The sequence below is a fragment of the Lithobates pipiens genome, unplaced genomic scaffold, assembly GCF_037356315.1.
Source record: "Lithobates pipiens isolate NorthernLeopardFrog02 unplaced genomic scaffold, aLitPip1_a1.2 Scaffold_3, whole genome shotgun sequence".
NCBI lineage: Eukaryota > Metazoa > Chordata > Amphibia > Anura > Ranidae > Lithobates > Lithobates pipiens.
The window spans coordinates 17,768,003-17,785,131 of NW_027507790.1; the positions used below are offsets into that span (position 1 = coordinate 17,768,003).

Genomic DNA, 17,129 nt, shown 5'->3' on the forward strand with positions numbered 1-17,129 from the left:
CAGGAGGGAGAGTCCTAAATGTCTGAGTCACTTGTGGACATCGCTGGATAGAGATGTGGCTCAGGTAAGTATTAGGGAGGCTGCTGCACACAGAAGGCTTATCAATGCATAGAATGCATTAAGATAAAATCCTTCTGACTTTACAATCACTTGTAAATGTCTAAAAAGCCAACATCCACATAATTAAAGTGGTTGTAAACCCTTACAAACCACTTTGACCTACAGGTAAGCCTAGATTAAGGCTTACCTGTAGGTCCAAGCAATATCTCCTAAACCTATATGGTTTAGGAGATATTTGCCCGAAAACGGGCACCGCTGTCTACGGCGCATGCGCCGTAGACAGCGGCACGCAGGCGCACTGAACGCGGCAGTTCCAAAAATGGAGCTGCCGCATTTGTCGACTCCCGTGCGCATGCGCGGGAGTGACGTCATCGCGGCTTCGCCGAATGACAGCGGCGGAGCTGCGAGACGCCACCAGCAAGATGGATGCGGCGGACTACAGGGGACAGCGCGACTTCGCTGGCTCCTGTGTCAGGTAAGTGACACATAATGGGCTACTATGCCATGCATAGTAGTCCATTATGCTTTACCTTTGCAGGGAAAAAAAGAGGAAGTAAACTCATCAGGGTTTACTTCCTCTTTAAGCAACAAAACATGTAAAACCTTTACACATATCCATACCTTGCTCTTTTCTGTGGCATAGAGAAATTGACTAAAAACAGATTAAGAATGCGTGTACAGTGGATTACTTATGGACTTTGGACACATGGGCCTCTCATGACCACTCGGTCACATTTTTATGGGCAGGGGGCAGTGGGGCCAAAACATTGAGACAAAAACAGCACATTAACCAACAGTTCTTGATTTAATTGCAAGGTTAGTGTTAAAACTGCTGTCAGAAAGAATAATAAGGGCCGTTCAATGCATCAGCTGTGGAACAATGCAGCATCTGGTGTGTGGTATGATCACAGTGCTGCCAATGCACGGATCCCATAACACACCGTTTAGTGTTTTATTTTTTTTTAAGCAAACTTTATAGAAATGTCAGAACTGTGTCACAGCATGGAGCAATGGGGTCAATTGCATTGCACCAAGATATGTTGAAAAAGTTTTGCCTTCCATACTTTTTCCGCACACCAACTGCAACAGGGTGTTGTGAACTGGCCTGATTTTGATTAGTCTTACTATGGGTTTGCAGTGGCGGAAGCTGACCTGCTTATTCCAATCACTTCTGGTATGAACAACTCCTATTGGGTGAAAACATTTACACATTCATTGTTCTCCATGATGTTTGGCGCCACAAAACATCTTTGACTTAGCTTTCACTTGAACAAAAATAGGTTTGATGAGATCAAAAGATATGCGTATACATTTGACCTTATGTCAAAAAGGAGAACATTATACAACTAAGGCCGGCCATAGATGGCGCAAGTTTATTTCCTACTCCATGTTCTCCTGGTAGGGAGCGGTCCCGGGCAAGGAGAACACAGCGATTATTACTTTCTGCTATAACAGCCGCTAAGAAAAAATCTCACATAAAATCCGTCAGGCTGGTTGTACCCAAGTTGATTTATCAACTTGGGTACATTCAGCCTGTCCATGCATTCTTCAAATTTCGGCTGGTTTCTGCTGAACTAAGATTCAAATAGTCTATGGCCGGCTTAAGAGATTATTATGGTTCAGATTCTTCAACCTAGGTGGCTTCATTCCATAGGTCGCTACATGTTTTCAGCTGTTGCCTACAATGAGAAACCAATTTCCAACTCACTTTGCGTCATTTATAAGTTCATAGTATTCACACAATAGATCAGCAGTGTTTGAATGCATAAATTAAGTTGTCCATTGCAAGTGAATGAGTGGAGCCAAGACTCTCATGTGAGGTTTAGTTATACAAAACATTGTGCTGCTAGCATTACATGGCTGTGGAGTGTGGATGGGTAGCAGTGAATGAAAGTTAAAATGATGCATTGTTGCTTCATGCAGAGAAAAAAAAGAGGTCGGTTAGCAAAAATGGCAAAAAAGGATAGATGTAGAGCTCTCGTGGAGAAAGTCAAGGTCTCCAAGGAGCAGAGCTAACTTAGAAGGTACTTAACCCTTCGTGTGCTTTCATCTCTTGACCAGGAAAGCGTGGAGGGGAAGGATGGCAGGGATGAAGAGGAGGTCACAAAAGCACTCCTCCCAATCTGAAGGGAAAAAGAAAAACACTCGAGACACCCAAAAACAAAACTTCAGTCAAAACACTTTGAGAATATGGACCAGATACTTCCACAGTTATGAATGCAGGTAAAATATTGAGTGGAATACTTTATTATGTTTCTTTCTCCTCATTTGAATTTATTAACAATCACATGTATAAGAATACACCATTTATTTAGGGCACTTATAATTATATATAAAAGCTTAAAGCGGACCTTTATTCTTTTTTTCATCTTTCCAGCTATTAAATCTTCAGCCCTTGTTCATTTAACTTTGGATAGTAAAACATTTTTTTCTGCCAGTAAATACCTTATACAGTCCACTTCCTGTTTCTGGTAAAAAGCCTTGGCCTAGGCTCAAAACATCATGCACAGCTCTCTCTCTCACACTCGTCAGAGCTTGCCAGGAAGGGAGGAGGGATGAGTCATAAGAGGGCCAATGAGAGCTGCAGGTGTGCCTCTGTGTAAATCCAGGAAGTGAACAGGCATCAGCTTCAGCTGCCCACAGTTAAAATGATTGCAGCCAGACTCAGTGGGGGGAAGATTTCTGCAGCATATTTGGCAAGTGCAGAATCACAGTATATATAAATTATTATGCAAAGTGGTTGGAGGAAAGCTTCAGAATAGCAAAGATGGTTTTATTATAAATTATGTGAGCAGACTGCAGTTCCTCTTTAACCTTGCTTGGAAACACTGAATATTAAAACACTCAACAGCCAAGGCACAGATGAAAGCAAGGAACTGACGATCGTGCTCCAGTCTCCTGATGTCGTTTTTGCATTTTATGATTTAGTGTCTGGGGCAAAAAGAAAAAGCTACACTTAAAACTGTTTGGGTGGATTAATACAGTTGCACTGTAACTGTTGTAATTATTTCTAGTGTTTCAGTAAAGCAGAGTTCCAAATTTCAACTTTGCATACAGCAAGATATCTCAAGCTGCTAAGGAAAAACAATATATACATTATATCCTGATTTGTGGCATTTAGCAACCCTTTCACACGAGAAATCTTATCAGCCGGTCCCGTTACATCTGGCTACCCATAAAGCAGAGCAGGCTGGGTTCCTTATCTACTCTGCATACGCGCAGCGGGCATGGACCTGTCCATCTACCAGCTCAGCAAGGAATCAGTGGATGAATCCCCCTGCTGAGCAAAAGCGGATACGGCTCATATAAATGGGGCCTTAGGGTAGCAGTATGAAAAAGATGTAGGTGTTACAAATATAGCGGTGTAGGTTTATTACACTGTATTGGCAGAAAATATCAAATTAACCGCTTGCCCACCAGCCAACATCATTATACAGCGCCAGGTCAGCACGATCCCGCGAGCGAAATAGCAGGTGCGCTCAAACGCCTGCTGCACTCGGGGGGGGGGGGTGGGGGGTGCTGATGGTTGTGACCGGTGGTCACGACGACTGCCGGCCACAAGCGATCACAAGCACGAGATTCAGAACAGGGATGTGCGTGTGTGTAAACATGCATATCCCTGTTCTGAGAGGGGATACAGATCGTGAGTTCCTAATAGCTAAGAACCACGATCTGTCATCTCCTATAGTCAGTCCCCTCCCCCTACAGTTGGAACACAGTTAACCCCTTCCCTGCCAGTCACATTTATACAGTGAGGACGTCATTTTTGTTTGGGTACAGTGTCGCACGACCACGCAATTGTCAGTTAAAGCGACGCAGTGCCGTATCGCTAAAAGTGCTCTGGTCATTGAGTAGCCAAACCTTCCGGGGCTGAAGTGGTTACATTTTATTTTCTAATGCAAGGGGGGAAAATATGAATATCCTTATGAATGTGGCTGTTTGATATATTTCCTTTTGATTTCCAGGAATATAATCTATAATGAAATCCGTTCTTCTAAAAATAAGGGCTTTATGTGCAGAACATCGCAACCATTGGCAAACATGTAGGCCTGCTACCTTTTCAAACCTACACCCCTAATTTGGTAATGTAATAAACCTAAAAGTCCAATCTGGACCAAGAAAAGTCACAATAACAGTTGTTGACAAAAATAATGCTTTATACCCGATTTGAATGAGTACTCGTGCGGTAATTTTACAAAAAAAGTTTGTAAATATGGACTTCTCTTGAAAGTCTTTTAGTATGCATGTTAAAAAAGATTGTAAAACATCCTGTAACTGGAAGAAAAAAAATGTGTGCACCATACTTGGATGCACAACTGTTAGTGAATTGATCATAGCTGGTTTTATTAAAATAACAGGTTTAAAAAAAAACGTAAAGGCAAAAATGGGGTAGCACAAATGCTAATTGGAACAGCAAAGCATGCAAAAAGTGGGAGAAGCACTCTGTTTACTTACATGTGGTGGGAAAGGCTGCAGTCTTTTAATGCCCTCTTCTGGATATGAAACTTCCCCCAATGGGAGGTAGGGTTTCTGAGCTGATCCAGTCTCATACATAGACATGGGTCTACTACCTCGTGCTGAAGGCCGTCTCTTTAATGAAGGTGGGTTGGCGAGGTCTGCAAATTCTGACCCAGCAGGGACCTGATATAGATTTGCTGTGGCCTGTCTCCTGAGGTTGGTGTTTTCACATTGCAGTGTTTGGAGCTGAAAAACATGTTCACCAGTGGGACTTTGCAATTTGCTTTATAATAGATGTAGGGTGAATAGGTGGACAAACAGCTCTTCTAAAGTAATCAAGAACGTAAACACAAAATTCTGTACATGCTGAAATTAACTGGAGCTAGTACATGCCATTAAAAAAAGACCACATTCCAGTATAAATGGGATAAGCAGATGATCAACCTTTTTCATGAAATATGTAACTTTCACGTAAAGTTATACACCTGTAGAGCCGTTAATAAGATGTGAAAACTTCTTTCCGGTTGGTTGCTTTTTTATCTTTTCTATGGATAAGCCAAGAAAATAAACATATTCTATGATAATTCCTGTGTCATGCCAAATATTCCTTGTCCTTGAAGTGAAAACAGTTCAGCTAGAACTCACTGTTTTACCACCAGACGTCAGCAATGATGCCAAGAAAGAAAAAAATTAAGCAGCAAAGCAAAGCAATAGGAGCATTGCATTGAACAAATAATCATCCAAACAAATCCAGAAAAATATGTTTAAATAGATTTTATTATCATCAATTGCTTACAAAATTGTACATAAATGACAGGCAATATCAAATGTCTATCCCAATTTACAGAAAATCTCAAAAGAAGTGGACTGTCTGGTGGTACTGCAGTGTTATGAAATAACACCATTTTCCCACTATATTGCTATTCAGATTCCCAGCTGACAGTGCTCAAGACTTATACTTTAAAGTACTATGGCTAACATAAACTTTACATTAAAGCAGCATATAAATAATGTACAACAACAGAGATTGATGTAGGCCAAGGTAATTAAATGTAATATCCAATGCCTTGCAAAAGTATATAGAATTTAAAAACCCTATTTACTGAACATAAAAACCTACCCTGAACCGATGTTGGCTTACTTTGTTGAACAGGCCCATGTCTCATCTCATACAAAATTGTAATAAATAAAAATTCTATATAAATTTCGGCCAATATGTATTTTGCTACATGTTTTTTTTTTTTTGGGGGGGGGGGGAATATACCAATAAGCATATACTGATTGGGTTACGCGAACGTTATAGCATCTACAAACTATGGTATATATTTATGGAAATTTAATCTTTTTTTTATACTAGTGATCAGTGCTAAAAATATGCACCGTCACTTTACTATTGACACTGGCTGGGAAAGGGTTAAACATCTAGGGTGATCAAAGGGTTAATGGTGTGCCTAGTCAGTGTTTATGTGTACAGTGTGTGGTGCTTTTACTAAGAAATTAGAGAGACAGAAAATCCACCCCCCCCCCCCCCCATCAGAACGGTGATCTGCCTTGTTTACATAGGCAGATCTCTGTTCCGTGTGTTTTACCAATGTTGGGCAGGCGACGGTGGACATCCAATGTCCGGCACCCGCAGATCAACATCTGCTGCGATTAATCACAGCAGAAGCAGCTTGCTGGCGGCACGTGCGCACGCCCCCTGCACGGGAGGGTCACTCTGTAGCAGTAAATCTCCTATAGGGCGGCCTGGAAGTGGTTATCTGTAAGGGGGGGGGGCTGAAATATTTTGCATTGGTAATTTACCCCAAACATTACTATTCTGCAGAGCAGTCTTTTAGGACTGTATAACACAGCTTAGTACACTATTTGGGTGTGATCTTGGTTCAGTTTTTTATATTCTGTATAGTGCCAGGTTCTCAAACATGAACAAATTGGAGCAAATCTGCCTTAAAAAATAGGCTATAGTCATTCCGACACTTCGAAATGACAAAAAAAAGCACATGCAAAAACATCTCAATAGCATGATTGAAAAATAGAAATCTAAGGACAGTGGGGGAGGAATTAAAAGAAAAGTATGGGTTTGGGGGGGGTCTTCCTCCATCATACTTACCTAGGTGGATGCAGCATCGGTTCGATGCTACATCTGTCCCCCACTGCCTCTACACTGAGAACTGAGCGATCGAACATCACCGATGGCTCGGTGCGCACAGCTTACCGAGCAGAGAGCTGCTGACTGTCCTCTCTGCTCCTCCAGGTTCACTGGAGCGCTGAGCTGTGGAGGGGTGGGGAACGGCCATCTCAGGCTCTCAGAGACTCGCTGACAGGCTGAGATGGGTGTCAGTCCAGGTACCTGGCGGATCCAGACTGTGTCGCAATGACGTGCTGCCTGGACCGATTACTGTGACGTCAGCAGAGAGCGGACTTTAGTCCGCTTTCTGCTGAAAACGGATCACATGAGTGCAAAACTATTTGCACTTTTGTGACCCATAGGAGAAGCCCAACCAAACAAGCTTAGGCTGGACGTCTCCTTTAATAAGGGCCAGATTATCCACTTTCTTTAATAAACCGCTATGTAAAAAAACATGGTAGATACACCAACTAGATGCTTAGAAAGTTGTAGCTAGCTACAACATACAACATTTTTAAGCTGTCAAACTGACATCAGTTCCAGGCAGCTACAAGCATGGACTCAGAGTAGGATTTTCTGTTCAGTAAAATTAAAAAAAAATTAGTTCAGGGACCGCAACTTTTGCAAGAAAGTATACATACATACTGTACACACGCACGCACGCACACACCTATTGCTGAATCCTTTAGAAGAATGAATAAAAAAAACTCTAAAACAAAATAAATAGCATACAGGCCATCTTAATGAACCAGCAAACTTAAAATACTACTTGACCTAGACAAACAAGCAATAACATTGACAAACATTTCGCCCCAGATGAAGAAAATATTGGTGATGTTAAAGAATTACTGGAATGGCTTCATTTCCACCAGGCACACTGTTTGATGAGAGGGAAAGAGCATTCAGCCTTATGCTCTGTTGATCAATATTTTTACAGTTGAAAGTTTAACTAAAGGCAGTGGATGAAGCATTTAGGGATTAGAATACCCATTAGGTTTTTATTGCTGTCTATGCCCCTGTCAGGGAGATTCACCCTATTTGCCCTGTTTACCATAATCAATGAAAGTGAAAGTAAAAGAAAACCACACATTTTAGATTGTCCCAGGACAGAAATAGGAGGGGACTCTTCCAACGGGGAGACTAGATCTGGAGACAGCAAGGGATTCCCTCAGTTGATGGAATTTCTCTCACTTCCTGTTTTGGGTATGGGGCAGGAAGTGAGAGAGGTTCCCTTATTAGGACACATAAGGCAAAAATAAACCTTACAGGGGTTATAACCCTACCTTACTCTATCCAAAAAGAAAAAAAGTTTTACCTTTAGCTCTACTTTAAGTCAAAAACAGCATTGCAAAGGCACAAACATACCTTAAAGGATAACTCAAACCCAAGAACACAATTTTAACATGTTGTACATTACCAGTCCTTCACTATGGTGGCTGCATTAGTTTACTGTTTTCAGGCCAAGAATATTTTGAACAAGTACAACAAAAATCTTGATCTTGCCAGAAATGCAGTGTTCTTTTATAGTGCAAACTACCAATACCATTACGATCTATATAGAGACAAGCTGATATACAGTAAGTAAAGTCCAAGCCTGGGTGGCAAACCATGGCTACCTTCACATATGGAGTAGGGCCATCCAGGAACAGAGAAAGTGTTTATTTCATAGAATTACCTATTAACATTTTAGGGGGGAAAAAGGCTGAAAAATAAAAGAATGCAGCCATGTTATCAAAGGACTGGTAAACAGCATTATATTAAAGTGTGCTTTTAGCTTTGGACTGAATAGTTTGGAGTTAGAACCTCTGTCAGGTTTTATTGCTGTCCTGCATTTTACATAATTAAATCTGTTATTTGACACCAGAAACAAAATATAATCGAAACAAATATCTAAGATGGCTTCTCTCACACTAGGGGGGAAGAGATTTCCTTCTATTTCCTGTTGGGTCTACAGGACAGAAAGTGATGAGACACAATGACAAAAGAAAACCTGACAAGGGTTTAAAACATCCAAAATGGGAAAAAAAAACAAGTTTGACTTTATATATACACTTAGTAGTAACTTTTTCAATAATGTTTTAGGCTTACTGGTTCTTTTAGTAATAAATTGAGCCTTTCACTGTAAAAGTATCTGATCTATTTTTTTTTTTTTTTTACTCAAATAGAGAAAGTCCATACATTTTTAAAGGTAAAAAAATAAGGTTGCTCATGAAAAGAATGACCATAGCTATGAAATCATGCAGCACTGAAGCTGAAAGTTAAAAAAAAAAAATCCCTAAATATTCTTGTAGTTTTCTAGTGGTTTTGTTTTTTCTTGGTTCTCCTCTTCAATCCATAGAAAAAGATATATGATAACCTTTCCCACTATCATAGTCAGTCTGAATTGTACTAAACTCAAACACCACTTTATGGAAAAAAAAATGACCCATCCAAGAAGGAAACATATTGACAGCAGGAGTAGCTCCTCGTCTTCTTTAATTAGTCTTTTTCCAGTAACTGTGAAAGATCAGATATTGATCATACGACCAGCGCCACGTTTCTAATTATATACATTATAAGAATATGCTTAAGGAACTGTCCTTGCTAAAAAGTTAAAATTTGGCTGCTACTCTGATTGAAATAAAATCCTATCAATGAAAAGCAGCAGTCAAACCCTTAACTCCCTTATATTTTATCAGTAAGTTACAGTCTAACTTACAAATATAAAATATACAATGTCAAAACCATCAAGCTGCAATACCAGGATTAAAGTATACCTTGACAGCCCTAATATAAACCAAGCCTTGGGTTGCATAGCAGGAACAATCGGTGCCACATCATACCTCTTCTCTATTAAAGCCCGAACGTTGCAATGTAAATAGTGACTTTCTGTAGAGCTTACAAGAAAATGCATACTTCCCCACAGGGCAATTCTCAGGCACCACGAACTGCATGATAGACTGGGGAAAGGGAACAAAGTTCCAGTTTTCAGGGGGAATGCAGCTCTTGGGTGAGGGCAGATGGTAGACAAGCTGTCAAACTAAGGCCAGGGTAAGCTCCTGTCTATTGGGACCTTACAGTGGATTGCAAACTAGTACCCAATAGGGCAATTTGTGTTTTAGGCTGGGTTCATACTTGAGCAAACTGGATATGGGTTTCCCCACATTCAATTTGCATGACAGGAGAGTGTAACCGGCTCTCAATAGAGCAGGTTCACGCATCTCCAGGGCGGCTGCAGAGTGCACTAGAAAAGGGTCCTGTCCATTTTTGGCTCAGTTTCGGGTCTGAATTCAGGCAAAAATTCTGACCCAATTCGCACCTGAAATGGATAACAGGGACGCACAGGATCCCCTACTGTGAGTTGTGGCTGCAGCTAGTGTGAACCAAGCAGAAAATCCACAAATAAACGCAGGCATAATCTGCTGGTTGCATGCACAAAGGGAAACTTTTTTTTTTTTTTTTTTTAATCCCATCAGTTGATTCCATACCATCTTCTCTAAGCACAGGTGACCACTCAATGAGGGAGAAGAAGACTGTACATGTATTTGTCTGCCCTGCTGTCAGTGGTCTTTAATCAATATCTAGTTTTCACCTACTGAGTTGCATTAGTGACACTCAGTGTCATGCTGTTAGTGACCCTTGAACTCTCCTGCACTTTAAATTGCTAATGGCTAAATGAAATGGAAAAATAACAGAAAAGGTCTCTTTTAGGGCAGTTATATATCCTAAACACAGTAACTAAAGAAAAATGCACAATACATGCCTCCCCAGTCAATAGGAGGTCTCCATAACACTACTGAGGTAACCGCTACACAGATCTGGTTTGCTTTGCACAGGACAATACAATCTGGCCACAGAAATCAGCAGCTTCTCAATGGGTACCTGAAGCTGGTCTGAGATTTTCACAGCAGGCTGTAGCCAAGTAAAATTGCCTTACTGGACAGTAGATACCTCAGATCTTCTTGGAAGCACTGTCAACTAATTGTCAGGGTCTCAAAGTGAGTAGACCTCCGTCAACCAGCTTGTAGGGTGAAAGGATGCATGCAAACCAGTTACTTATTCTTTGTCTGAAAGATTTCTTCTAAATTATGCGATTATAGACACAGCAGTCCTTTAGAAGCACTAGGACAGTTTAAAGTGGTTGTAATACTTACCCAAGCCCAATCTCAATCCAGCATGGTGCCCAAGCCATTGGCTCCCACTGCGGTCAATCACAGGCAGTGAGGAGGAAGTTGGGGGGGGGGGTTTGGAGCAGAGCCACACTCTGTGGGGTTGATTTACTAAGACTGGAGAGTGCAAAATCTGGTGCAGATGTGCACGATAGCCAATCGGCATCTAATGTTACCTCCTTCATTTAAGCTTTGACAATAAAACCTGGAAGCCGATTGTTTTCTATGCAGAATTGCACCAGATATTGCAATTTACAGATTTAGTTAATCAACCCGTGTGTCTTATGGACAACACAGACAGCTTGGGAGCGAGCATACAAAAGTACCCCCATAGCAAGAGTCTTGCTATGGGGGTACTCAGCAAAAGGGAGGGGCCAAGAGCACCGGCGGGGGACCCAAGAGGAGGATCGGAGCTGCTCAGTGCAAAACCAATGCATAGAGCAGGTAAGTATAACATGCTTTTTTTTTTTTTGTGAGCCTGTAATATGTCACTTAAAAGTGGAAGTTCCACTCATCCCCTACTGTAACATTATTGGGGTGCTGTTTTTTTCTCTGAGGAGTAGATACTTTTTTCTGACAGGTGCCCGCCCCCACCTCCACATTTCTCACCTTAGCGAGAATTTCAACAATGTCACATGTCCCAGGAGGCTGTGGGAACAGTCTGAAGTTGCAGCGTGATCCTATGCATGCACAGTTGGGATCTGGATCAGTAACAGCAGGAAGTCACAGCCAGCATTTGTAGCTACTGACTTTAAAAAAAAAATAGCACGTTTCCTTTTAAAGTAGATCCTTCTCCTCAAGGTTGTCAACCCCAGACCTAAAAGCGTGATATTGCACCTGCGTGCGCTATCCAGTTGTCCAGAAAATATTCTTCTTTTAGACTCATATTTTACCATTATGCAAAGTTGACAGAAGCAGCTTTAGGCTTTAGCCTCTTGTGGAAAACGCTCCCCAGAACACATTTATTGGAAGTTTTGCAATAAACAGGTACAAACAATGACAGCGCCCTTAAATAATTTTAGTTGGTTACCATCAAGCCCCCATGAACTGAGCAAAAAAACAAACAAAAAAATTAAAATAAAAACAAATATACATGTTTTAAAGAAAACCTACCCTTTAACCAATTTGCCAGCAATTAATCTATATTCTGATAATTACTGTATTTAGCACAGGTAAAATCTGTGTAAATGTTTACCTTTTTCTGCATTATCCGGAGATCATCACTCAGATTACTATTAACCTTCATCAGCTGTTGAATTTTTGCTTCTGATGCAGCTAGGGCATTTTTTACATCCATAAAAACTTGTGCTGTGACAGTCCCATCAGACACATCACCTTCCAAACTCTGGGAAATAAATTATATACTTTTATAGTTAGCAAACTGTTTTAAGATTAAAGTAAACTTGTCATAAAAGAAATATGGAGGTTGATTTTCCTAGCCACCTTCTGAACATACTGCTGTCTTCAATACCTTTTCAGCCACTGACCTGGAAATGGTAGGCATATTCCTTTTGTTTGTTACATGTCAAAGAGTCAAAGTGCTGATGCAAAAAAGGTATGCAAGTATGATATCCAGGCAGCTCCAATTTTCAGAAGGAATCACTGGCCACCTTAGGAATAAATGAGTTGGCAGTGGGGAACGCTGTAGATCAGCAAAGGAGAATGCAGAGTTGTCATTGGGGAAACCTGCCAAACCCAGAGGTACATTTTAAACCCCATTCACACTTGTGCGACCTCAAAATCGTGCTTTTTCCATTGTGACTTTTATGCAACTTTGGATTGAGTGTGGTTTTGTTACAACTTTGGCTTTGACCAAAGTGATTGTTTTGTTTGTACTCTACAAAGTGTGCAGAACAGAAAAATTAGTTTGGTTTTGTTTCTTCATTTTATAACAAATTTCAAATTTTTACAACCATTTCGAATCGGTTGAAAATTGATCGATCTGAATTTTGTGTGAAGAAGTGCTGGTTAAGGAGTAGGCCAGGTGCTGGCCACTACGTCCTTAACAACTGATGACTCATCAGCTGTCCGTGGGTTTCCCCATTGACAGCTGAATGTAAAGAAAAATAATTTGCGGCAATGAAAATGAAAAGGAAAAAAAACTGCGCGGGGCTCCCCCCACACCAGGTCCTTAGGGTCTGGTATGGATTTTAAGGGGAACTCCACGTCACACAAGCACCCCCCCCCCCTCCATCCTGAATCATACCAGGCCACATGCACCAAAGCATGGGCCCCCTCCCTAAAACCCTCGCTGGTGGTTGTGGTGCCCTTTTAAACAAGGGGGACCCCAGCTCCTGCCCCGCCCCCCCCATATGAATCTGTATGGGGTAAAAATGTGTAATGTAAAAAATGACCTGTCCCCCTGGTGTAGATTCATTATCAAGCATGCCACCCTAGGGCATGATGGGTCGACGCTGTCATAAGGGCAGGGTCATCCGGCAATGTATTCGGGTGGCCCCACCCCTTAGTTATTTAACCACTTCAATGTGGGGCACTTTTACTCCCTTCCTGCCCAGGCCTATTTTCAGCTTTCAGTGCTGTCATACATTGAATGACAATTGTGTGGTCATACAGCACTGTACCCAAACTACATTTTTATAATTTTCTTCACACACTTCAAGCTCTCATTTGGTGGTATTTATGACTTTTTTTTTGGCAAAAAGTGTACTGGGTGACTGAAAATGTGGGGGAAAAAAATGTTTTTCTTAATTTCTGTTATATGATTTTGCAAATAATTGTTCTTTATAAACTCAGGCCAAAATGTATTCTGCTACATTTATTTGGTGAAAATAACCCAAACAGTGAATATTATTTAGTCGATGTGAAAGTTAGGGAGTCCACAACCTATGGTATATATCTAAAAAATGATCAATCCCGATGTACTGACAAGACTACCACCTCTTGTGTCCACCCTTAACTACAGGACCAGTTCCAGCTATCCTCCCACCAATTTCACGAGTCCCTAGAATTCCAGGTCAGCACAAATACCCACAAATGACCCTTTTTTGGAAAGCAGACAGTCCAAGGTATTTAGTAAGAGGCATGGTGGGTTTTTAGAAGTTGTCATTTTTTTGTCATAATTTTTTGGTAAATTAAGAAATAAAAAAAAAAAAATAAATAAAGTTCCTTTTTTTTTATTTTTCACGTCACCAGTGCAGTACAGCATCATCATATAACTGGTGTGGTGGTGATTAGGGGCAACACACTGACCAGAGCAATATAATGTTAACCATAGTAATACTGTACTACTCTGGGGAAGTGATCAGAATTTTTTTTTTTTTTTTTTTTTTTTTTTTTTAACACACTATGATTGCTTATAGCAGCAAATTGCATTGTTATAAGCAAGCACTTTACTGAATGAAATTGATTCATTCAGGTTTTGTTGTGATTAGCTGCGATTGGTCAAAGCTAAGGACATGGTATAGATGGGCTGTGATTGGCCCTGTCTGTACCATGCGATCACACTAACCAATCACAACAACACAATTGTACACAACAGATGGCATGTAAGGAAGCCATCCATTGTTTACAACTGTCATGCAATCTGCTGCTATTGGTCACATGGTACCGGCAGCAAGCCATTCAATGGTTAGCCATCAGCTGTCTCTGGGGGACACAGACTACGTGGCTGTGTGGCCCCACAAGCGGCACTGAGAGGACGTCATATGACGTCCACTCAGAACGGTAAGGTGCTGATTACTCCTGAGCTCAAGGTATGTGAGGCACATTTTTACTAAGCTGCACACTGATGGACATAAATTTGTTAAGGGGATATCCCGAGTCGGGGAGGCTTAAGCCGAACACTCACACGTCATGCGGCGTACGTGAGAGGGGAGGGGCCTAGCGGTGGCTTCCACGCGACGGGATGGAGGAGGATTCGCCGCACCATCAGGAGCTAAGCGCAGGGAGAGAGCGCGGCGCTCCTAAATGATTCCCGCTCCGGCCCCAGCACCCGCACTCGAACGCCCGCTTGCCCGGACCAGAGAGCACTCACAGCGTGAACCGGAGGGACACCGGTAGACGGTACGGAGGACCGCGCTGGAGCGAGCGGAGTCCTCGGCTCTACCCCCCCCCCCCCCCCATACTCTTCCACCAGATGCTGCTGAGGGAGAACAGTCCCTGTGAGCTGAAGATCCAATACACGCAGAAGACTACTAACAGGTCAGACCCTTCCAAACTGCTTTGCTTTTTTTTTTTTTTTTTTTTTTCCTGGACTGTTACATATCTTCCAGTTAAGTACTAAGCAGGAGCAACTAAGGAGCAAACTGATGGATTCAAATGCAACTCATTGAATAGCAGCACTTGGAATACACATATTAAGATTCACATGCTACTCTATGCCCTGAAAAGTACTGCCCAGGACACTGATGATATATAGCAATTTTTATACATTATTTAAGCCTTGAAAAGTTCAGTATTGATCTCTGATACAATTTTGATTGGTGGGGCATTTTTTTTTTTGTTTTTTTGCTGCTCCGGCTCGAGTTGATTTAAATTAAAGGTAGCCCAGTTTAAGGACCCACGTCTGCTTGTAAGGCAGTCACGGGCAAGACCATATGCCCCCGCTTTGAATGAGTGGAGAAACCGGGGACGACTAAGTCTGAGAGTCGCAAGAGGATTCCCCTATCGCAGGAGGGACCAAAGACCCCAAATATAGCATCTGGTAATCCCCCAGAACTAGAAAATTACACTTTCAATCTTATCTTTTTTGGGGAGAATACACCTGTGTGTAAAGGGAGAATAGGGGACCCCTTGTGGCCCGTTTTGGCATTGTTCTCCTCTTTGGTTCTCCTATTGGCCTCTACCGCTCAAAGATATGGACAGTTAAAGGAGATACCTTGGCCTATACTCTTGCCTAAGTAGGGGCGCAGTAGATCTCCCCTTTGCTTACCGTGACCCGAGAGCTCCATGGACTGATTTCCTGGGAAGAGCTCGCTGTCTTATAGACAGGCCAATAGCTAGCTCAGAGGAAAGGACTTGACTATTTTAGTTTTACTATTACCTGCACCCTGGTCTTTTGCTTGCTATTTGCAATCCCACAGCCTTTTTCTAAGGTGTCTCCAAGCGAAAGGGAACTCTGGGGAGGAGAAAGCCAAAGAGGGACAACATGAAGGGTAGAAACCCAAAAGTCAATGACTCTAAAGCCCCTAAAGAGAGCCTAAATACAAGCTCGATCCAGAAATATCTTAAAGAGACAAGCCAAAAAAGTCCAGGCCTGGATAAAAAACAAGCGGGCAAGCGAGAGAGGAGGAAGGAGGCTGGAAAAGCAACTGGGATCCAAGGCGACTCCTCTGGTGAAGAAACAGAGTCAGACCTGGATGGTAAAAATAGAAAACAGACAGATATCTCCCAAATACCTACCAAAGGTGAAATACAAGAAATGTTTTTGAAACTGGAAAATTTAATTAAGTCAGAGATCCTAACCGTTAGGGCGGATATGGGTCACCTGTTAAGGAGAATTGAAGAAACAGAGGATCTAATGGGCAAACAAGCTCAGGAATTACTAGACTTAAAAGCGCAGTCCAGAAAAATGCAAGAGGCTCACAGGGACATTTTATAAAGACTGGAGGAACAGGAAAACCAGAGCAGACGACAGAACCTGAGGATTAGAGCCTTACCTGAACAACAAGGAGAAGACCTCGGTGCAAAGATGACGAAGCTATTTAACCCTTTACTAGGAAGAGTGGAAGGTGAAGAATTAAAAATAGATTGTGTCCATAGAGTAAGGAAACCCCCAGGACTGAGGGTAGAGGTACCCCGAGACGTGATCGTAAAATTTCATCTCTACGAGGACAAAACCAAGATTTGGAGTAAACTAAGAGGATTGCCCTCATTACAATATGAAGGGACAACCCTACAAATTTTTGCAGATCTTTCCGCAGGGACCTTAGCTCGGAGAAGACAACTCAAACCCTTACTGGAACAACTGAGAAGTGCCAATATAAGATACAGCTGGGGTTTTCCGACTGCTCTGATTGTTCAGAGAGAGGGAAGGACTTTCAAGTTAAAGTTCCTAGAAGAAATCGAGGTCTTTTGTAATAACTTGGGAATTCTACCCCTTAAGCTCCCCCGAGACTCTCGTGAAATTTAACGGGCTTATTAGGAGGGGAAGAGGGGGTTTTCAGCGCTTATCGCGCGGGCCCTTTGGTTTCTCTGTCTGTTTCAGGTCGTTTTTGTTTTCTTTTCTTACTCTGAGTGGGTTTTTTTGGGGTGGGGGCGGGGGGGGTGCGGGGTTGGGTTGGAAGGGAAGAGGGATAGGTAAGGCGGATCCGGGCTCCACCACTCCCTGTCTGGAGACGGAGTATCTCTCCCCCTAGGGGTGGGGGGACAGGGGG

At 42.0% G+C, this 17,129-nt stretch overlaps 1 protein-coding gene across 7 annotated transcripts in view; it reads right to left on the reverse strand.

The window, feature by feature from the left end:
• The window catches only part of GIT2 (GIT ArfGAP 2), a 174,787-nt gene that overhangs the window by 81,234 nt on the left and 76,424 nt on the right, over positions 1 to 17,129 (reverse strand). For 4 of the 7 annotated variants that reach the window (XM_077461335.1, XM_077461334.1, XM_077461341.1 and 1 more), the window contains exons 14-16: positions 11,990 to 12,139; positions 4,516 to 4,764; positions 2,094 to 2,183 (exon numbers count right to left, since the gene is read on the reverse strand). In XM_077461335.1, coding sequence (XP_077317461.1) covers positions 2,094 to 2,183; positions 4,516 to 4,764; positions 11,990 to 12,139 — 489 coding nt within the window. Of the gene's footprint in view, positions 1 to 2,093; positions 2,184 to 4,515; positions 4,765 to 5,277; positions 9,143 to 11,989; positions 12,140 to 17,129 lie in introns of those variants that run through there. The other 3 variants (XM_077461339.1, XM_077461336.1, XM_077461340.1) reach the window with 2 other exon arrangements.